This window comes from Oncorhynchus mykiss, chromosome 19, assembly GCF_013265735.2.
Source record: "Oncorhynchus mykiss isolate Arlee chromosome 19, USDA_OmykA_1.1, whole genome shotgun sequence".
NCBI lineage: Eukaryota > Metazoa > Chordata > Actinopteri > Salmoniformes > Salmonidae > Oncorhynchus > Oncorhynchus mykiss.
Window position 1 is genome coordinate 46,181,341 of NC_048583.1, and position 24,363 is coordinate 46,205,703.

At 42.4% G+C, this 24,363-nt stretch overlaps 1 protein-coding gene across 1 annotated transcript; it reads right to left on the reverse strand.

The window, feature by feature from the left end:
• Positions 1-11,389: 11,389 nt before the first annotated feature.
• On the reverse strand, positions 11,390-24,034 carry LOC110498003 (BSD domain-containing protein 1). Its single transcript, XM_021574528.2, has 11 exons — positions 23,814-24,034; positions 23,122-23,185; positions 22,775-22,891; positions 20,426-20,593; positions 19,268-19,322; positions 18,798-18,913; positions 15,843-15,911; positions 14,310-14,394; positions 13,682-14,185; positions 13,054-13,157; positions 11,390-12,935 (listed from the first exon to the last, which is right to left on the reverse strand). The coding sequence occupies exons 1-11, from the start codon at positions 23,822-23,824 to the stop codon at positions 12,906-12,908; spliced, it is 1,323 nt and encodes a 440-aa protein (XP_021430203.2). The 5' UTR covers positions 23,825-24,034; the 3' UTR covers positions 11,390-12,905.
• Positions 24,035-24,363: the final 329 nt, after the last annotated feature.

Sequence of the window (24,363 nt, forward strand, 5' to 3'; positions counted from 1 at the left end):
ACACTAGACTACTGCAATACTGTTTCCCCTGCCATAACCCCTCACACTAGACTATTGCAACACTGTTTCCCCTGCATTAACCCCTCACACTAGACTACTGCAACACTGTTTCCCCTCCCATAACCCCTCACACTAGACTACTGCAACACTGTTTCCCCTGCAATAACCCCTCACACTAGACTACTGCAACACTGTTTCCCCTGCCATAACCCCTCACACTAGACTACTGCAACACTGTTTCCCCTCCCATAACCCCTCACACTAGACTACTGCATAACTGTTTCCCCTGCCATAACCCCTCACACTAGACTACTGCAACACTGTTTCCCCTGCCATAACCCCTCACACTAGACTACTGCAACATTGTTTCCCCTGCCACAACCCCTCACACTAGACTACTGCAACACTGTTTCCCCTGCCACAACCCCTCACACTAGACTACTGCAACACTGTTTCCCCTGCCATAACCCCTCACACTAGACTACTGCAACACTGTTTCCCCTGCCATAACCCCTCACACTAGACTACTGCAACACTGTTTCCCCTGCCATAACCCCTCACACTAGACTACTGCAACACTGTTTCCCCTGCCTTAACCCCTCACACTAGACTACTGCAACACTGTTTCCCCTGCCATAACCCCTCACACTAGACTACTGCAACACTGTTTCCCCTGCCATAACCCCTCACACTAGACTACTGCAACATTGTTTCCCCTGCCATAACCCCTCACACTAGACTACTGCAACACTGTTTCCCCTACATTAACCCCTCACACTAGACTACTGCAACACTGTTTCCCCTGCCATAACCCCTCACACTAGACTACTGCAACACTGTTTCCCCTGCCATAACCCCTCACACTAGACTACTGCAACGCTGTTTTCCCTGCCATAACCCCTCACACTAGACTACTGCAACACTGTTTCCCCTGCCATAACCCCTCACACTAGACTACTGCAACATTGTTTCCCCTGCCATAACCCCTCACACTAGACTACTGCAACATTGTTTCCCCTGCCATAACCCCTCACACTAGACTACTGCAACGCTGTTTTCCCTGCCATAACCCCTCACACTAGACTACTGCAACACTGTCTTCCCTGCCATAACCCCTCACACTAGACTACTGCAACACTGTTTCCCCTGCCATAACCCCTCACACTAGACTACTGCAACACTGTTTCCCCTACATTAACCCCTCACACTAGACTACTGCAACACTGTTTCCCCTGCCATAACCCCTCACACTAGACTACTGCAACATTGTTTCCCCTGCCATAACCCCTCACACTAGACTACTGCAACACTGTTTCCCCTACATTAACCCCTCACACTAGACTACTGCAACACTGTTTCCCCTGCCATAACCCCTCACACTAGACTACTGCAACACTGTTTCCCCTGCCATAACCCCTCACACTAGACTACTGCAACGCTGTTTTCCCTGCCATAACCCCTCACACTAGACTACTGCAACACTGTTTCCCCTGCCATAACCCCTCACACTAGACTACTGCAACATTGTTTCCCCTGCCATAACCCCTCACACTAGACTACTGCAACATTGTTTCCCCTGCCATAACCCCTCACACTAGACTACTGCAACGCTGTTTTCCCTGCCATAACCCCTCACACTAGACTACTGCAACACTGTCTTCCCTGCCATAACCCCTCACACTAGACTACTGCAACACTGTTTCCCCTGCCATAACCCCTCACACTAGACTACTGCAACACTGTTTCCCCTACATTAACCCCTCACACTAGACTACTGCAACACTGTTTCCCCTGCCATAACCCCTCACACTAGACTACTGCAACACTGTTTCCCCTGCCATAACCCCTCACACTAGACTACTGCAACGCTGTTTTCCCTGCCATAACCCCTCACACTAGACTACTGCAACACTGTTTCCCCTGCCATAACCCCTCACACTAGACTACTGCAACATTGTTTCCCCTGCCATAACCCCTCACACTAGACTACTGCAACATTGTTTCCCCTGCCATAACCCCTCACACTAGACTACTGCAACACTGTTTCCCCTGCAATAACCCCTCACACTAGACTACTGCAACATTGTTTCCCCTGCCATAACCCCTCACACTAGACTACTGCAACATTGTTTCCCCTGCCATAACCCCTCACACTAGACTACTGCAACACTGTTTCCCCTGCAATAACCCCTCACACTAGACTACTGCAACACCGTTTCCCCTGCCATAACCCCTCACACTAGACTACTGCAACACTGTTTCCCCTACATTAACCCCTCACACTAGACTACTGCAACACTGTTTCCCCTGCCATAACCCCTCACACTAGACTACTGCAACACTGTTTCCCCTGCCATAACCCCTCACACTAGACTACTGCAACACTGTTTCCCCTGCCATAACCCCTCACACTAGACTACTGCAACATTGTTTCCCCTGCCATAACCCCTCACACTAGACTACTGCAACATTGTTTCCCCTGCCATAACCCCTCACACTAGACTACTGCAACACTGTTTCCCCTGCAATAACCCCTCACACTAGACTACTGCAACACTGTTTCCCCTGCCATAACCCCTCACACTAGACTACTGCAACATTGTTTCCCCTGCCATAACCCCTCACACTAGACTACTGCAACATTGTTTCCCCTGCCATAACCCCTCACACTAGACTACTGCAACACTGTTTCCCCTACATTAACCCCTCACACTAGACTACTGCAACATTGTTTCCCCTGCCATAACCCCTCACACTAGACTACTGCAACACTGTTTCCCCTGCCATAAACCCTCACACTAGACTACTGCAACGCTGTTTTCCCTGCCATAACCCCTCACACTAGACTACTGCAACATTGTTTCCCCTGCCATAACCCCTCACACTAGACTACTGCAACACTGTTTCCCCTACATTAACCCCTCACACTAGACTACTGCAACACTGTTTCCCCTGCCATAACCCCTCACACTAGACTACTGCAACACTGTTTCCCCTGCCATAACCCCTCACACTAGACTACTGCAACACTGTTTCCCCTGCCATAACCCCTCACACTAGACTACTGCAACATTGTTTCCCCTGCCATAACCCCTCACACTAGACTACTGCAACATTGTTTCCCCTGCCATAACCCCTCACACTAGACTACTGCAACACTGTTTCCCCTGCAATAACCCCTCACACTAGACTACTGCAACACTGTTTCCCCTGCCATAACCCCTCACACTAGACTACTGCAACATTGTTTCCCCTGCCATAACCCCTCACACTAGACTACTGCAACATTGTTTCCCCTGCCATAACCCCTCACACTAGACTACTGCAACACTGTTTCCCCTACATTAACCCCTCACACTAGACTACTGCAACATTGTTTCCCCTGCCATAACCCCTCACACTAGACTACTGCAACACTGTTTCCCCTGCCATAAACCCTCACACTAGACTACTGCAACGCTGTTTTCCCTGCCATAACCCCTCACACTAGACTACTGCAACATTGTTTCCCCTGCCATAACCCCTCACACTAGACTACTGCAACGCTGTTTCCCCTGCCATAACCCCTCACACTAGACTACTGCAACATTGTTTCCCCTGCCATAACCCCTCACACTAGACTACTGCAACATTGTTTCCCCTGCCATAAACCCTCACACTAGACTACTGCAACGCTGTTTCCCCTGCCATAACCCCTCACACTAGACTACTGCAACATTGTTTCCCCTGCCATAACCCCTCACACTAGACTACTGCAACATTGTTTCCCCTGCCATAACCCCTCACACTAGACTACTGCAACATTGTTTCCCCTGCCATAAACCCTCACACTAGACTACTGCAACGCTGTTTTCCCTGCCATAACCCCTCACACTAGACTACTGCAACATTGTTTCCCCTGCCATAACCCCTCACACTAGACTACTGCAACATTGTTTCCCCTGCAATAACCCCTCACACTAGACTACTGCAACATTGTTTCCCCTGCCATAACCCCTCACACTAGACTACTGCAACATTGTTTCCCCTGCAATAACCCCTCACACTAGACTACTGCAACATTGTTTCCCCTGCCATAACCCCTCACACTAGACTACTGCAACATTGTTTCCCCTGCATTAACCCCTCACACTAGACTACTGCAACACTGTTTCCCCTGCCATAACCCCTCACACTAGACTACTGCAACATTGTTTTCCCTGCCATAACCCCTCACACTAGACTACTGCAACACTGTTTCCCCTGCATTAACCCCTCACACTAGACTACTGCAACGCTGTTTTCCCTGCCATAACCCCTCACACTAGACTACTGCAACATTGTTTCCCCTGCCATAACCCCTCACACTAGACTACTGCAACATTGTTTCCCCTGCATTAACCCCTCACACTAGACTACTGCAACATTGTTTCCCCTGCATTAACCCCTCACACTAGACTACTGCAACATTGTTTCCCCTGCATTAACCCCTCACACTAGACTACTGCAACATTGTTTCCCCTGCATTAACCCCTCACACTAGACTACTGCAACATTGTTTCCCCTGCATTAACCCCTCACACTAGACTACTGCAACATTGTTTCCCCTGCATTAACCCCTCACACTAGACTACTGCAACATTGTTTCCCCTGCATTAACCCCTCACACTAGACTACTGCAACATTGTTTCCACTGCATTAACCCCTCACACTAGACTACTGCAACATTGTTTCCCCTGCATTAACCCCTCACATTGGTGCCACAAAAGAGAGAAGATGAAAAAAGCGTGTGCTGTTTTTGGATATTGATTAGTGATTGTCAAGGATACACAGATATTCCAAAATATGTGTGGAGTTTTTAGCTCATATTATTTGTTTGCAATATGTTGATCTGTAGGCTAAGACAGATTCATAAGCTGTTTTTTGAATAAAACTTGCCAGCTTGTAGTCCTAAAAAACTAATGATTTACCTCTGGTTCTCTGAGCCATTCTTATGAGTAGAACGAATGAGGAAAGAATAGGGTTTGGGAATAAACACCAAAAATTATCTGAGGTTAACACAGGTTAACACATAAGATGTTATACTTTTTATATGGGATAATAACAGTCAGTTAACATGGCCTTTTATGAATTATGAAGCCTTCATGTGTGTTGTGTTTTTTTAAATTACTTAAATGCTTATAGATGTCATTTTCCCATAGGCTTTGTTCAACGAACCATGGCATAGTTAGTGCCTACAAAAAGACACCATTACTATTACTCCCTATAGTGTGAGAAGACAACAACATATTTGGTAAGAATGACAACACAAGGTGCAAAATCTATGCTAGCTCTTAAAGGGGCAGTAGCCTACAATGGGTGCACAATTTTCAGTTAGGCCTACAGCATTTTTTTATCTGCAGTAATTATTCTGCTATTTCATCTGTTATCAATGATATTTGCATGTTAATATTATCTTATGATTACAATTATTATGTCTAATCTTTTAACTAAATACAATCTAGTAGCTTCCAAAATGTAAGTAGGTATATCTAGCTGTCCGATAACACATTCTGATGAAATGGTTTGTCCTGTACTTTTACCCAGTGTAATTGAGTGAAGTTTGGGAAAAGATCTTGATCCCTTTCTAAACATAGAAATATGAATGGAGTGAGAACTTTTGCTCTTCTTTTTTTTTTTTACCTCAGAGTTCACTTTAAAGAGGACTGAGATCACATCTTTTAAAGAGGACCATATGTGAAAACACAATTACATACTGCCATTTACAGTCTGTGGTAAATTTATATAATAGCTCCTGTCAGCCTTAATTCGTTGAATAACGGCTGCGATGGTCAAGCTTTTACAGTTTAATCCGCCTGGATGGAACCAGTGAAACAAGGCTAGACAGAGACTGGCCCTCCGCTCCACACTGCAGTTCTACAGCAACACTCTCATACCCACTGTCTGGCTGAGATGGGGACGTGTGTGGTCCTCTGATGAGAGCAGGGAATGAAACAGTGTGTGAGACATAAATGGATCTGCTGGTGTCCCAGAGCAGGAGATAGGAGTCTGGGGATGGTAATGAATGAAGAAGAATGGAGCAAGCAGGAGGGATGGGATGTTTAGAATGGAGGGACAGAGAGAGGAACTGGAACAGGACTAAGATCCCTGGACAGGTCGGTGGGAGAGGGCTGTCTACTCAACTCGCATGCATATGCACACACACACACACACACACACACACACACACACACACACACACACACACACACACACACACACACACACACACACACACACACACACACACACACACACACAGACACACACACAGACACGCACACAGCACACAGTCATACAAACTGCATATTTTCACACACTCTTTCAAACATGTACAAACATACTCATAAAAAACATATGAGAATAAGATGTCTAGCCTACATGTTTGCTTACAATAAGAACACACAAACCTGCCGGGAACCATACATCTGAAGGGAGGGGGAGTTATCATTGCTTTCGACCATCCCCTGCCCTCCCTTCCCAACTCAAACCCACATTGCTCTCCAACACCACTTAGCAGAAACAAATTGGCCAGCTCCTTCGCTGAACTTTGGGAAATTCAAAGTTTGTTCATTAAAGGTCCGAAGCATCTCAAGAGCCCTTTAGGAGTCCTGCTCAAAGCCAACAGAGACCTTATTCAATTGGACAGACTGTCTCTCTGCCATGTAGTCTAGTGAGTGGTAACTTGACATATCTCAGATTGCACACATTTTTCATCAAGACAATTGTTAATAGTCAAGTGTCTGTGTGTGTAGCAGAGAGCACACTCCCACATGTACATCACTGTGCACGCACACACACACTCTCACAATCACAGATGTGTGAATTTGGAGGTCTACTCAGTCTCAAAGCCCTGGTTACACATTCCATAGTGCTCCACCACCTCCCCCAATGGGAGTCTTTTGTGCCTGTTGAAAGGCACTGAGGTTACAGGGTTTCTTGTGCCCAGTATAATACTCTCTCTCAAGACAATGACCTCATCGTGATCCCCCACTCTCTCTTTGTGTGTGTGTGTGTGTGTGTGTGTGTGTGTGTGTGTGTGTGTGTGTGTGTGTGTCAGAGAGAAAGGGGGACAGAGTTGGTGAGAAAATGGAGAGGCAGAGCACTTTTGAAGAGTTGGAGGAAAGACCGTACTATGCCACTTTGGAGGGGTGTTAGGGGGCTGACTACCTACAGTAGGTATAGAGGCAACTGTGTTACATATACTTATGTTTAAAATCTTGCAAGCAAATCCATGAACCATCCAAAAAATTGTTATTTTCTTTTAAAGGTGCAGCCAAGCTAAAAACAACTCCGCATTTTGGGTGTGGCCAACAACAGATAGGGAGTGCAGGTTGAGCAGCAGAGAAGATAGGATAGGATAATCTCTCACTGGATGGTACAGTAGGCTATATTACAGTCTTACATTTGTTTTATTACAATCCATCTCTACCATCTTTCTTATGGGGTTACTTATTACTGTAATAGGAGTCTTCTGAGCTTAGCCTCATCTGTCATTAATCTACAGTAGCCTACATTCCATACAGTCAGTAACTACTTCTAAAACAGTCTGCTGTACTTACCATTAACAACTGTGGTACCAATGCCTTGAGAGTTGAGACTATAGTAATGTAAAACACACATACAATCAAGTCAAGGGAGCAGTCATTCCCTACAGGAAATTCCTACAGAACACTTCTGCTGACTAAAGGGCTCAAAGAGTGAATAGTTTAAGAGAATGTTTGATTTGATTTAATTAACCCACTATTATGGGTAACCTGCATGGAACATTATTGCATATTCTACTCTGCAGTCCTTCACAGAATAGTGTTGCATAGACACCATCCTGAAATCTCCTATAATGTCTAAGGACTGTAATACATTCCGCTGAACATATACATTACATTCTTAAAGGTTATATCCAGTCCTTTTAGCAATATTTATAGCTGAAGTAATACATCTCACATTTTCTCTACAAGAGATCGAAGTAAGAGAATCAAAAAAAGAAAAGGTCTGAGCAGAGCTCTCCATCCATTGCCAGTGAACTTGTCTCTTTGTTAAGATATAAGCAAAATGGGAGAGAGACATGCACTACCCAGAGATAGCAAGACAAATCAATGACCGTCTGTCTGTATTTCCCAGTCACTCCCCCTCCACTCCTTCCCCAGAACCACACCCACCAAACAATTCCTATTGTGTCAGGGGCGACCGCAAGTGATATCACAGAGATTATGGGATGGTGTATGCATGATTGTGTGCGCGAGTGAGAGAGAGAGAGACATGTGTATGTGTATTCTTCATGTCTACAACGGCCATTTCTTGACAAGGGCTATGATAGCATCCATGTTAGAAAACAAGAGGGTAAGAATAACAGGCTCTGCAGGTGTTCTGTGTGACCTAAATTAATCACTCTGTCTCATGCACACACACGCCACGTTTGCCATCATAATCAAACACAAGCCAAGCCCATACACTCTCATGTCAACCAATATAAAATGGGGGAACTAGAGACAAAATACCTCAGATATCAAATGTACTATGATGGGTTCATATTCATCCCTTTCTGGGGAAACCTATAAAATTAAAGCAGCATTTTTCCAATGAAGGATTTCTGCTGTCGCTCCATCCTACTAGTAAAAAAATGAAAGATGGTATCGGCACAAATACCCATTACAGCTTTGGACACAGAGAAAATTGTGATCTATAGTGACAGGGTAAACTGTGAATCATAAATACCAATTCAGAATTAGCTCCAGTGGTTTTGACGGATAAACAACGGTGCTACATCAACCATTGGGAAGAAGTAGAAAGTAGTGTCATGATCTGAATTTTAGGTAAATGGAACAACACTGCCACACGGTGGCTTACTTTGAAATAAACATCCTAAGCATTCTTTAGCCCCCCTTACTCCTGTCGTGTCTTTGGCTATGCCGGATTAAGTGATATGACATGCTATTCTATCAAATAATTTCTCCGTAATTAATATTACCTGATTGAGCTAATCATGTAAATGTAATTAACTAGAGAGTCAGGGCACCACAAAATAATATTTATAGAGCTGTTATCTTCCGAATAAACTCTTAAAGACCTAGTAATATTTTAGATCAATAGCAGTCAATATTAATCGTCACCTTAATTCAGTCTCATCTGAAAGTTGTAAATTCTTGGTTATCTTCACGAACCCTGGCTAACAAGTTGAATCAGCAATACAAAATTGTGTTTCATTATTTATTTACTAAATACCTAACTAATCACACAGAATTACATATACACAAAATGAATCATACCTTGATTACAAATTAAGTCATAAAGGAAAACGTCCCTAGCGGGCAGAACAGATATGACAGCTGGTTACACAAAAGAAAAGGGCTGGGTTTGAGTGAAAGAGCGGGAAGACTGAGGACCAAAGGAAGAAGCTGTGCCATCTTAAATACAGTATTTTATGCATTCTAAATTACCGCCCATTTGGAAAAGGAAAATGCAATAAATATTTACTCTGAGCTGCGCTTCAGTAGGTTGGTGGCAGTCCTTTGTCCTTTGAAGAATGTCTCTGGTGGTCAATTAAATACGTTGTAGTAACGTCATTGTGTGATAGATGGGATACTCTGTCTGTTCCTTCCTAACCCTCGTTTGCAGCTGCTGTTGCTCACTCAACGGCTAGGAGGTATCACTTCTCTAGTGAATAAGAGTTCAAAGATCATACCATTCACAACCAAAGCTCACGCTGATGTTGGCTTCATTCTGTAGTTATTATCTGAACCCTTCTGACATCGGACCGTCGTCCTCACATCCTCGGAACAGAAGATTATATTGTCGTCAAGTCTTTATATAGGAAGGGAGAGGAGGGTGTGTCTGAAAAGTTTTATAACCCATGTCTCTTCACAGGGGCGGGCCACTGATTGAGCAGGGCCCTAACCTTATGAAAACCCAAATCTCTCATTTGGAAGCAAAAATTACATTTCATCGCTTCACCAATAATTTTATATTCAAACATTTAAAATGAACAATAATTCCATGTGAATCTGATAACTACAATATGCAGACTTTCCACTGTAGTTTATGTCATCTTATCATTGATGAGAATGTCTCAGATGACAACCGAACTGACATCATATTCATTAAGTACCACCGCATCTGTTAAATTGGTCGGATTACCAGAATATAGTTTATTTCCCCACACCTTCTGATGTTCCCAGAATCTCTATGTTAACCAAGGGGTTTTAAAATTTCACATCAGTAGGGTAGAGAGAGGAAACAGGGGGGAAGAGGTATTTATGACTGTCATAAACCTACCCCCCAGGCCAACGTCATGACACTCCATTGCTCCCCCAAAAAGGAGGTGAGACAGCCATCAGTGTATTTGTTTAATACCTTCATTTAACTAGGCAAGTCAGTTAAAAACAAGTTCTTATTTACAATGACGGCCTACCCCAGCCAATGCTGGGCCACTCTATGGTACTTAGCCATACCAGACAGAAATCAATACAACTACATAAGAAAAAAACTGTTTAACAAAGGATAATAGTTGGTTCGATTTAAAAGCGAATGTCCCCTAATTATACAGTAGCTCTCACATTTGTATCACCTGCAATTGAACTGCTAGGTTCCCTTTATAGGCAAGCTGGTCGGCCTCCCTACTCAGTTCTCGGTGCTTTGCGAGGCCTCGCTCACATTGGGCTCCACACATGCCTCATCACGCCAAATGGCCAGGCAGAGGTGAGAAGAAAAAAAGAAAGAAACTTGCTCTGACATATTTGAATTGTTGAATGTCTGATTTGTGGCCTACTAGGACTGTAGACTATGGAAGCCGAATGACCGAGATGGCGGGACATTGATGTATGTTGATTGGTATGGCTTTGCCGCAAAAAGGAAGTTTAGTACACCTATATGGCTTTCCGGGCAGCGAACTCTTCCTGCAAACTCTAGTCTGGTAGTGGTCCCTGTTCATGTTGCTGTTGGATATTCTCAATCTCTACAAATCATATGGTTTGTAGGATTTGACACGTTTAGGCTACAACTATGATTAATATGCTAGTTGCTTAGGGTCTACTGATGTACTTACCTTTTTACACGGTAATCAAACTTTATATTTTCCCGCAAAAGGAAATTAAACGGTCAACCAAAATAAACTGTCAACCTTCCATGTGGTGCGTAAAACCAGAATGATGACACCTGTCTAACTGACGACGTTACCTTGGCAAGGTGTGTGCCAACATAATGGCAAAGATGATGCCCTGAACGTTCAGCTCTTGATGAGTTCACATTTCTAGCATTTTCTAGAAACCCAGCGATAGTTGGGAGTCAAACTCCACTTTAGCCATTTTTTTCTAAAAGTGTACCTATTAGGAACATGATCTTTTTTGGAAATCCAACTCACATTGACTACTCATTTACATGAGACTCTTTTTAATGACAATGATCATTTGAAAAATAGAGGAAAATGTAATTGCCTAAAATGAACAGCTTTAAACGTATTGTTTAAAGTGCAAATATATGTATTAATGTGAAATACATAGATAACTTGAGACATGCAACATATCAATCAATTCATTATAAACAGGTCATTCCTTTAGCAACTACAAGCTAGTAAGCGACCTTACAACTTAAAACAGTACACCTGCTGTACAACAGTTTGCATAAGTGATTGCACTGACATGCAAAACAATGCTCAGAAAAATAACATTCACATGAAAAGCAGTAATTGTAGAGATCTATACACTAAATCTTTATGCTTTGAGTCTTGGCCACAGTTTACACTGATGAAGACAATTATGACAATAAAATAGCAGAATAGTATGAAGCGATACTGCAGAATGAAGCTAGTCTATACTGTATTGTTAAATAAATCAAGCAGACAAAGCCCTCATTTCCTCTTGGCTCTCTGCAACTCCATACTCAGAGCTATTGTGCAGTATATATGTCCATACTAAGCAGGCTGTGGGATCTCATTAATTATTTAACATCAGAAATAACATGACAACAGGCCATACCTCCTCAGACATCCAAGCCCAATACTCTGGCACCATGACACCTGAAACATTTTGCAGCCTCTTTATTGCGTCATTATCATCTTCTCTTTTGACAATAAATGAGACCTTTACCCATCCAGAATAATATTAGACGTGGACTGATCGAATAATAGATTATTGTAGCAGAGACAGGAAATAAAGCGGAAACGTGGCCCATGGAGGTCACAGAAGAGCTGATATGTTCATGTCAATTACTTAGCAGGGCAGGGATGAAAACAGACAGAATGGCAAGTGTGTGACAAAACATTTTGGATATCTTGTCCACACTATCGCTCGTCTGTCAAGGTCATATGTATCTAAGGTTGGGAGTGAATCCAAAATGAATGCTCCCTATAAAGGCCAAAATAGGTTCCCTTATGAATATTCACTTGCATAAGATAGACGAGTTAGTTTCTTTTTTTAAAGTTTAAATCAATATATTCACCATTCAATAAATCACATGACGAATTTCATCTCATGAAAGGTGATACGCAGCGTTACAATTTAATGGCTATTCTTCAGCCTAAAGTGAAGTCATAATTCCCGCCACTCATAACTTTGAAGAAGTTCACTAGCAACAATTTACATGTACTTAATGGCATTTCAGAAGATAGAGGGAGCAGCAGCTTTCAAGAAATAACCAAAAAGACTGAGTAAATCAGCTTTGAAACCTATGTGCACAAACTGACAGCTGATGGTGCCTTGGCTCTAATCGTATTGTCTTGGATTGCCATTGCTATGCTAGCGCCTTCAGCAACATGGTCCAAACCAAAGGGACATTCCCCTACGAACAAACGTGACACGGTGACGGCGTGGACAGAGGTAAAACACGTTAAGCATGGTTCGTCTGCCGAGAACTCGCTTTAATGGCGGGATAGAAACAGTACGCCACAGCAATCATCAGTTCCAGTTTTCCCAGTCCTCCTCCAGCTGAAAAATAAAACATTTCATTTAGTTCAACATAATTGAACTAACTAGGCATGTTCTTTATTGTTACAGTTTGGGGTTAGAAGAAATGCAACAGGAACATTTTGTATTTATTGCCCACCTCTCCTGTAGCCTCAACTCTAGAGAGCACCATCTGGACCTCGTCTTCTGTCATGTCCAGGTCAAAGTCCTTCTCCCAGTCCTCACTGACATCTGTGCTGGACCCTGCAGGGGTCAGGGTGAAGCACAGGATCAGATGGGACCACTTAACACTCTTCTAGAATACTATTCTTGCACTGGCTCTATACACACTCACTGAACTTTACCCACACATACTACACTGACACTCCAACACACACACGCATGCATATTGATCACACACACACACACCTAGTCACTTTTACTCCTACCTACATGTACATATTATCTCAACTACCTCGTACCCCTGCACATTGACTCGGTATCAGTACTTCTTATATATATTCCCTGGTTGTTGTTGTTTTATTGTGTTACCGTTTCCATTTTTTCCTTCTTATTCACTAATTAGAACTGTTTTCTTACTTTTAACTCTGCATTGTTGGGAAAGTGCTCATATGTAAACATTTCATGGTAAAGTCTACACCTGTTGTATTTGGCGCATGTGCCAAATAAAAATGTGTTTGATTTTGATTTGATGAACAGCTTAGGCCCTATTCAATCAAACCCTGTTACCACAGTCACACCAATAACTGAATATAATGTCATTTTACCTTTCTTGCCATTGTTTGAAGGTGTAGACTTCCCGCTGTCAGAGTTGAGCTCAAACACCCTCAGGTCCTGGGGCCCCTCGGTCTCTGGTCTGATGGTGGTAGCTGGGGCCTGAACTGTGGTAGCTGGGGCCTGGACTGTTATTCTCTCAGCTGTAGCCTTCTCTGTGGGCTCAGGCTGGGCTGGGGCCTCTAACTGAACCCTATTCTCCTCCTCCTGCTGCCCCTCTGGCTCTTTCTCCTCCAGGCTGGCCTTGTTGAGTTTCTGGGACAGCTCCACGACTGCAGGCTGTGGCCTGGCTGGTCTCACCTCCACCTGGGTGGGCAGGCTGCCGCTGTCGCTGCTCAGGGAGAGGGGAGAGGAGCGCTCCCCGCTTGGAGACGGGATGGGGCTGAGTGGGGTCGTCGCCATTGTGACTGGTGTAAGTGGGGACAGCTGGGTAGCAGGGTTGTCCAATGGGGGCGTGAAGTCCAGGCGAGATGAAGACGTGGCGCCAAGGAAGTCATCTGGGGTAGAAATAAGGGAGAAAACAGTGAGTCACGAGACAGACCTGACTAGTCTGACTGACTTCTTTCAGGTCACATCTCACAGAAGACATTTCACCATTGTGAAATTCCCTATCCAACATACCTTCATCCTCCTCCTCCCAGCCCAGAGCCTCTGTGTGGGAAGTCTGCTCTGCTCTCTGCTTCAAGGCCACTCGCCTGGCCTCCTCCTGGTGGTCAGTCACATTAGTAACCCATCAGCAGAACACTACCAGCTTTTTAGTGCGTCTATTTATCGGATAAGGTGATTATATGAAGTGGGGACAGGGATTTTAACTGGGAAATTCTCTAATAAACATAGCTTACCTGTGAAATAGTTGCACTGAATACATTGTCTGATACCTCCATTTTGTCAGCATGCAGCACACAAAATATCATAAAAACACATGCACTTTCCAGAAAGGGAGGGAGAGGATTGGAATGAGCTTTGGAAGAGGGGGCCTGGGCTTTGTTAGGACACACAGGAAAGTGTCCGAATCCAAATCAAATAGCGGGGGATTTGGTTCTGGGTGCCAAGATTAGTCTTCCAAGAGTCTACTAAGCGACCAGAGCTCTGAGGTAGAGTCCTGCACAGGCATGAATTGTAAGCCAGAGCCCTACCTATGCACGCTACGTTCAAACCCTTATCCTACCCAGGCCCGATTGACTCTGCCAAATATAAGGCCCTCTCGGCCCGAAATAAGAAATAACTTCCTCTGTTAGTAAATCCATAAGCTACTCATGGAGCTCTGAGTATCCATGGCAACAGCTCCGCTTGGGCTGCTCTGCTCACTGACGAGGCAGAGAGCAGTTAGCTGTTCGTCACTCTAAACTAACAACACTCACGGAATATTATTATTTTCTGTGAAATAATCTCTCCTGTCTTATATTTGATGAGGTTGAAGCACTTCTGACAATGTTATGATCTTAGTCAGATATCATTGTACTGCGCAGCATAGCACTAGCAAATGGCTCAGCTTCAAAATGTTAGTGTTTATTTTATTTGCATTTTATTTAACCTTCATTTAACTAGGCAAGACGGTTAAAAACAAATTCGTATTTACAATGACGGCCTACCCCAACCAAACCCTAACTCGGACGAAGCTGGACCAATTCTGCGCCGCTCTATGAGATTCCCAATCACGGCCAGTTGTGATACAGCCTGGAATCGAACCAGGGTCTGTAGTGACGCCTCTATTACTGAGATGCACCCTGAGCAAGGCAGTTAACCCACTGTTGGGCAGATGGGTTGGGTTAAATGCAGAAGACACATTTCAGTTGAATACTTTCAGTTGGACAACTGACTAGGTAACCCCCTTTGCGTTTCCATTTAAACCGCTGCGCCACTCGGAAGCCTCAAAATCCTCTTTAGTGATACTCAAGCTCTGCCCGTAACCTGGTTATTGATGGAAAAAACAGCCACTATCCAGCCCTAACCCTGCGTATAATATCGGGGGCTCGGGTTGGGTAGCAGAGCTCTCTACTCTGTGGTAGGAGCCTCTCTCCAAAATGATCTACAACTGGCCAGCAGGGGCGCAGTTTACATTCTAACATGGGATTCTGATAGAAGAGGGTGCATGATGGTTCATGAGAGCTATACATGCCAGTAACAAAACGTTACAAAAAGTGAGTGAATTACCTGGTCCAACTGAAAGACTTTGTAGAAATACCGCTGCCAGAATTCAGAATGGGCTACAGCTGCTGGCACCTATGGATGAAAATACTTACTCTTACACAACGCACAGAGCATTTTAAAAAGTTATTAACTTCTAACTTCTATGAGATAAGGTCTGAACAGGAGGGTTATAAAGTAGGGTTGGGCGATGTCAACCTTTGTCCTATCGTGATTATGTACTCATAAGATAACATTGTGATGTATGCTGGTATTGGCCAACAAAAAGATAAACAAATATAAAACATGACTAAAGATAACGCTGAAAGCCTGGGCAGACGCTAAGTGCAGGCAAATCTTTTCTAATATTTCTTTCTGGTGGAGTTTCAGCATGGAACAGGTGTGTGTGTGTGTGTGTGTGTGTGTGTGTGTGTGTGTGACTCGTACACATGACGGAGCAAAGTGACAGTCAACTGAAGATGAACGGGCTGTCTTACTGCATTAAGAGTTAGGTTATAAATCATTGGGTGGATTAGAAATCCAAGGCTTAAAAACAAAGGTGTCCATGTATGCCGATGACTCAAGTTTTATATTCAGTCCGTAAACTAGATCCCTGCAATGTCTCATTGAAGATCTAGATAACTTTTCTGTACTCTCTGGACTAAAACCTAATTATGATAAGTGTACAATATTACGTATTGGATCCTTAAAAAATACAACTTTTACATTACCCTGCAGTTTACCAATAAAATGGGCTGATGGGGAAGTAGACATAGTTGGTATGCATATTACAAAATATATAAATGAGCTCTCCACAATGAATTTCAGTAGAAAACTTGTAAAAATAGACAAGATTCTGCAACCATGGAGAAGTAAATTCCTGTCTATTTCATGGAAAAATTGCCCTGATTAACTCCTTATTCAAATCTCAGTTTACTCACTTATGGCGCTGCCTACTACTGATGATTCGTTTTTCAAATTATATGAGCAAGAAATATTTTGCTTTATCTGGGTTGCTTAATTAACCAGACAAGATAAAGCGTGCCTATCTCTATAATGAATATGAAGTGGGTGGGTTGAGATTATTAAATCGAAAATAACTAATTAATCAATTGGCCACCCAGACTACATACATTGGCGACCTCCCCCCTTTGTTTTTAACACTGCTGCTACTCGCTGTTTATTATCTATGCATAGTCACTTTATGACTACCTACAAATACAAATTACCTCAACTAACCTGTACACTGACTGGGCACCGGTACCCCCTGTATATAGCCTTGCTATTGTTATTTTATTGCTTATTTTGTGTTTACTTTAGTTTATTTAGTAAATATTTTCTTAAATATATTTATTGAACTGCATTGTTGGTTAAGGGATTGTAAGTAAGCATTTCACAGTAAGGTCTACACCTGTAGTATTTGGAGGAGGTGACAAATACAATTTGATTTGACTTCAAGCTTCTCAGCTAAAATTATTGTACAGAATTCTTGCCACCAACAAAATGTTGAATATTTGGAGCATATAGTCATTGCAGATCTACAGATTTTTTGGTGAGGATACAGAATCAATAGACCATTTGTTTTGGTATTGCCCTCAGGTACCCTGTTTCTGGTCTCAGGTTCAGGAATGGCTGAAAATGCATAACATGAATCAAAACTTTACCCAAGAAATAGAATTGTTGGGAGAACTGGTCAGTCAATTACTAATACTCTCATTTAAAGTATTTAACTTTAACTCGCAATTTTGTGGATTCTATTCAATTGTATGTTAAACATCACAGCACAGTTGAAAGATATATGGTGCATAGAAATCCGAAGAGGGCGGCCAGCAGAGATCGGTGGGATGGGCTGAAGGAAGCTGAGGGTTGGGATGTGGAACTGGAGATAGGTGGGAGTGGAGTTGCTGGGAGGGGGATAGAATGACGGACAACGTTTTTACATCTAATGCTTGTTTGCCTAAGGCTGATGCCGTGCAGGTGTCCGTACTCGTATGCACATGCATATACACACTCTCATTCAAACGCACACACATGCACAGACACACATGTAAATAGTGCCATAAAGGGATCCTGGAGGGCTGGTGGCCTGGCGGTTGGGAGCTTGGGCTGGTGGCTGATAGGTTGCTGGTTTGGGTCCCCGTTTTTGACCTTGTGGGAGACCTGTCGACGTGCTTTGTGAAGGGAGTTGACCCTGTTTGCTTCTGTGGGCCCCACACGGATCATTTCTTTCTTAATAAGCTTAAACTTTTCATTCCATTTTTTTATAGTCCATTGATATATTGTTTGTTCTCTCTCATTATTAGTCCACTGGCTACCTTAGGTTTTTAGAATATTCAAACAACTTTGAGATGAAAGTCAATATATATATAAAAAATAAAAAGAGTTCTTAACAGGGTGTGTTTTTTTTTTACCCTCGCAGGTGTCGTCTCCTTCAGACATGAGCTCGTCGTCAGAGCAGATGTTGAGGACGTTAACCAGATGAATTCATTGTTTGAAAGAGAAAGCTTGCATGCATAAAACGATGAAAGCGTACTAGCCCAAAGTCAAATTCATAATGAATGGCGAGACAAGGGAATATACCCTATGTTTTTGAAAACAGCTAAACACAATATAGTTAAGGTGTCTGTTATAAATGTTTTATAGATTTTGGCTATAAGGCCCATGCATCTGACAAAGTGAGAGAAACAATTCTTTCTGACTGGACATTTTGCAAAGCTTTGGTGAAATTCCTCACTCTGTCTAGCCTACATTAATTTATTGCGTTCTGAAGGCCTATATAACATAGGCTATTTATTGAATTACTCGGAATGTCACTCATGCGCTGCCCGATTCCGTTAGGCCTACTGCGCGGCACCAGTCAGGTTCAAATAGGATAAACCATTGTCTGTCACATCACGATGTTGTCACCATTGATAACGGCTGTCAATCATTATTGATAAATTAACATATTGTAATTTGGCCCAACCCTATTAGAAAGTGTACCATTCTGGTGTAAAGGGCCCTGATAGAGGGGGTGTTGACCAGGAGGTCAGAGATCTCTCCTTTCCTCTCCTCCAGGCTGAAGCTGGAGAGCCACGCATCAAACTGCTCTAGGGAACCTGGGACAGAACACAGGAAACACAATTACAAACACAAAACAATATTTTCATGACCGTTTAAGAACAGCATGAAAATAAGTGGCATAGCAAACTACCCATGTCTTGTCCTGCCAAGTTATTTGCATTCATTGTAATAGGAGTTGACTTTGACCATGATTTATAAAGTAGTGGAGTGCAGCTGAGGGTAGAGTAGACTGAGTAATTATATGGGTGTAAGTCCCTTGTCATTGCCATTCTGACGGCTTTTTTATGTTTTGAGGGAATGAAGCCGGGTTAGTGACGTTGCATGGCACATGACCTTTTCTTTAATGAGAATAGTGAAGACAGATAGAAAAGAAACGTGTACTGCCTCACCATCAGGCTCATTGCAGTATGTAGCAGGGTCAGCCTGCAGACTGTAGAGACGAGCCTAGGGAACAAAACACACACTAACTCAAATGATCATGTGACATAACATGTGTTCTGATATCTAGTATTGCAACAAAAAGAGACCGTATTTTGTTTGTTTAGTATATTGATAACGTTATGCTAATGCTTTCAATAGCCTAATATGCTGTAAACTATTGTCTTTTAACAGTTACATCTCAATATATACACTACCGTTCAAAAGTTTGGGGTCACTTAGAAATGTCCTTGTTTTTGAAAGAAAATTTAAAAAAATGTAAATTAAAATAACAGCAAGTTGATCCGAAATACAGTGTAGACATTGTTAATGTTGTAAATCACTATTGTAGCTGGAAACGTTTGATTTTTAATGGAATATCTACATAGGTGTACAGAGACCCATTATCAGCAACTATCACTCCAGTGTTCCAAAGGCACGGTGTGTTAGCTAATCCAAGTTTATCATTTTAACTCAGTAACCCCAAACCTTTGAACGGTAGTGTATATATAAAGTCCATGTGTTATTTTATAGTAGGTCGAGATCAGGGGAGAAATAAAGAGATGCAACTCCTCAGTCCCCCTTCAACCCCCTTCTCCATGAGAGCTCTGAATAGAGCTGGACAATAGCCATGCACGGGACACAAAGACCGGGGGAGGCCAAGCTCTCGTGCCTGGGACACAGGCCCCCTCCATTCAATCTACATTTCATCATGGTAACAAGCACTGTTGGTCTTCACTATTATTCTACAATGTAGAAAATAGTCAAAATAAAGAAAAACCCTGCATTGAGTAGGTGTGTCCAAACTTTTGTGAGTATTGATTTTATTTTATATTTTGATTTAAAAAATGTTTTTAAAAGATTTCTTTGATTTGCGTATTTTAGGGCTAAAGCTAAATCCTGTGGATTAACCATCCTCTAGTCTGGACCTCAGTAATACTTCTAAACCTGACCACTCTTACATGTTTGAACAGATTGGGGAAAAATTATAACACATGATGTTAATACATAATTTCTGAGAAACATTCTGGTATATTAGCAGTAAATGTAAAACAGCAAGGTAACTAGTCCTTAATTTGGTAAATCACACTGTCATAGTGATAAGCTTAACACAGTATTAACATACTCACCTTGGTGCTGTCATACACCTCTGTGGTGCCTGCTGGAGTTGCCACTAGCGTGATGACATCACAGTCGATGGTCATGTCCTGGGGAGGAGCGAGGGTGTCTGTTATCACTCCTAAGAAACTGGATAGGCTCTTCTTCACCTTCTCTGTGGTATCAGAGGAGCCCTCCACCTGAAACAAAGTGGGACAGGTGACATACCACAGTCATATGAACTTATCTAATATGGGTCACTATGACCCATAGCTAACAAAATTGCTACACAGCCTGAGTTGACCCTTGTATTTATTTGTTGGATTGTAGTTGCACTCACAGGGCCCTACACACGCCAACACTCACTCCAACATTTGCTCACACACACACTCATTTATACTGACTCTACACACACCAACTCAAATACAATCATTATATACACTGCTGCTACTCTGTTAACCATATATTCTGATGCCTGGTCACCTTACCCCTATATATACAGTGCCTTGCGAAAGTATTCGGTCCCCTTGAACTTTGCGACCTTTTGCCACATTTCAGGCTTCAAACATAAAGATATAAAACTGTATTTTTTGTGAAGAATCAACAACAAGTGGGACACAATCATGAAGTGGAACGACATTTATTGGATATTTCAAACTTTTTTAACAAATCAAAAACTGAAAAATTGGGCGTGCAAAATTATTCAGCCCCCTTAAGTTAATACTTTGTAGCGCCGCCTTTTGCTGCGATTACAGCTGTAAGTCGCTTGGGGTATGTCTCTATCAGTTTTGCACATCGAGAGACTGAACATTTTTCTCATTCCTCCTTGCAAAACAACTCGAGCTCAGTGAGGTTGGATGGAGAGCATTTGTGAACAGCAGTTTTCAGTTCTTTCCACAGATTCTCGATTGGATTCAGGTCTGGACTTTGACTTGGCCATTCTAACACCTGGATATGTTTATTTTTGAACCATTCCATTGTAGATTTTGCTTTATGTTTTGGATCATTGTCTTATTGGAAGACAAATCTCCGTCCCAGTCTCAGGTCTTTTGCAGACTCCATCAGGTTTTCTTCCAGAATGGTCCTGTATTTGGCTCCATCCATCTTCCCATCAATTTTAACCATCTTCCCTGTCCCTGTTGAAGAAAAGCAGGCCCAAACCATGATGCTGCCACCACCATGTTTGACAGTGGGGATGGTGTGTTCAGCTGTGTTGCTTTTACGCCAAACATAACGTTTTGCATTGTTGCCAAAAAGTTCAATTTTGGTTTCATCTGACCAGAGCACCTTCTTCCACATGTTTGGTGTGTCTCCCAGGTGGCTTGTGGCAAACTTTAAACAACACTTTTTATGGATATCTTTAAGAAATGGCTTTCTTCTTGCCACTCTTCCATAAAGGCCAGATTTGTGCAATATACGACTGATTGTTGTCCTACGGACAGAGTCTCCCACCTCAGCTGTAGATCTCTGCAGTTCATCCAGAGTGATCATGGGCCTCTTGCCTGCATCTCTGATCAGTCTTCTCCTTGTATAAGCTGAAAGTTTAGAGGGACGGCCAGGTCTTGGTAGATTTGCAGTGGTCTGATACTCCTTCCATTTCAATATTATCGCTTGCACAGTGCTCCTTGGGAGGTTTAAAGCTTGGGAAATCTTTTTGTATCCAAATCCGGCTTTAAACTTCTTCACAACAGTATCTCGGACCTGCCTGGTGTGTTCCTTGTTCTTCATGATGCTCTCTGCGCTTTTAACGGACCTCTGAGACTATCACAGTGCAGGTGCATTTATACGGAGACTTGATTACACACAGGTGGATTGTATTTATCATCATTAGTCATTTAGGTCAACATTGGATCATTCAGAGATCCTCACTGAACTTCTGGAGAGAGTTTGCTGCACTGAAAGTAAAGGAGCTGAATAATTTTGCACGCCAAATTCTTCAGTTTTTGAGTTGTTAAAAAAGTTTGAAATATCCAATAAATGTCGTTCCACTTCATGATTGTGTCCCACTTGTTGTTGATTCTTCACAAAAAAATACAGTTTTATATCTTTATGTTTGAAGCCTGAAATGTGGCAAAAGGTCGCAAAGTTCAAGGGGGCCGAATACTTTCGCAAGGCACTGTATCTACCTCTATCACTCCAGTATCCCTGCACATTATAAATATGGTACTGGAACTGACCCTGTATATAGTATGTTTGCTTACTTTCTCATGTTCTAGTTATTTCTATTTCTCGTGTGGTTTTGCTCTACCTTATGTTATCTTTAGAGTTACATTTTTATTGATTACTGCATTGTTGGGTTTAGAACTAGCAAGAAAGACATTTCACTTTACTTATGCACGTGACATTAAAACGTGAAACTAGTAAAGAACCAAATGGCCTACCGCTAGTTTGCTTCTAACGGCGCTTGCTGTGGCCACGATGGAGCACGCAGCGTCATGTTGCACCACGTTGGAGAACTCTGTCAGGTCACGCTTTATAAATTCGTATGCCTCTGATGACTGCAAAAACAATAAAACGTTGGAGTTACATGGACAAGTGCAAACAGAGTACAGTAATATGTATGCATTATCAGTGTACTCGGATGTCACAAGGATATTGATTTTCACCTTGTTTTATAATGAGTCATATTGAAGACATTAAATTAGCCTTTTGATGCACAGAACATAACACAACAGTTTGCGGCTCATTGTGATACTAGAGAGATAATCTGGGGATTCGTGCAGGCTACCTTATCTTTGACGGCCTGGAAGCTTTGTTGAAGCCAGCCTCCCCACCAACCGTCACAGCTTTCTCTGAAGTAAAGAGACATAGTGATGACAGAGTATTAAAACGTGATCAACAGGTACTAATGGTGAAATGCATAGCTTACATTTTAGCTATATAACTATTTAGCTAGGCCATTAGCGACCAGGTCAGGCAGGATGACAATGCGCATGGCGCCGACAGAGATGGTCGCCTCGCTTCGCGTTCTTAGGAAACTATGCAGTATTTGATAACAATCTAGCCAACTTAGCTGAATTGCTAACCAACACCAGTGAATTTGCATTAGCTGTTAGCTTGCTAGCTAGATAGCGAACAAAGCTACGGTGGAAACCATGGAACTGTATTTTTCCAATCACTGTTAATATTTACAACACACTATTAATACGTCAGTCTCCGCGAACAGGCAGCAAACAGTTTGCTAGCCACTGCTAGCTAGCCATCGAGCTAAACAGCTGGTGCAATATTTTTGGTAAACAAAACCCGATTGACTCGAGAACAGACAAAGCAACTGATTGCATCGTTTTGAAATAGATGAATGTGGCAATAGCTAAATATGAATGGATGAATATATTACATGAAAGAAAAACATGCTGAGAGTGGGATATATTACGATGGTTAATTTATAAAACAAAAACTATTTTGCGACTTCACACTCACCCTTCAGCCATCTTCAGACCATGACATCACCAATATTTACTGAACTCTGACCCCACTGAATGAGGAAGAAGCTTGTAAAATGCAGTTTTTCAATTTGTATCTTCTTCTAGTAAATACAGTTTTAGGATAGATAGCTGATGTAAAATGTATTATTATTATTTTCCAAATTAATTATGTTAGCTATTAGCTAGCTACGCTCTTGGGCATTTCTTTAGGACTACGGTGTCTGCAAAGGATCAAGCTTCGCGTTGGTAGGCTGCTGCGCTGGCGTTGCTGGTGCAATAACTTTATGAAAACTAAATCTAACATTGCGTTCAAATTCTCCTTACAAAATGTATCATAATTGAACACCAACCTTGCACCCACTTGTATTTATTATCAAGTCCAGCTAAAGTGAAAGTTATCGAAATATTTCAGAATAAGCCTGGCTGAGTCAGTTGTAATAGGTTTGCATATTTGGCTAAGTATGCCCTTTCAAAGTTTGTATCACTAATTTTAATGGGATGCACATTATGCAATTACTTTTTAAATGGTTTATGAAAATGTTCAT

What these genes read in the sequence shown, in the direction of transcription:
- LOC110498003 (XM_021574528.2), bottom strand. An exon ending in CCGTTAGAAGCAAACTAGCG is followed by an intron (nt 20,594 to 22,774) that starts GTAGGCCATTTG and finishes ACTTTGTTTCAG; the next exon opens with GTGGAGGGCTCCTCTGATAC. An exon ending in GGGCCCTTTACACCAGAATG is followed by an intron (nt 15,912 to 18,797) that starts GTACACTTTCTA and finishes TTTCATCCATAG; the next exon opens with GTGCCAGCAGCTGTAGCCCA.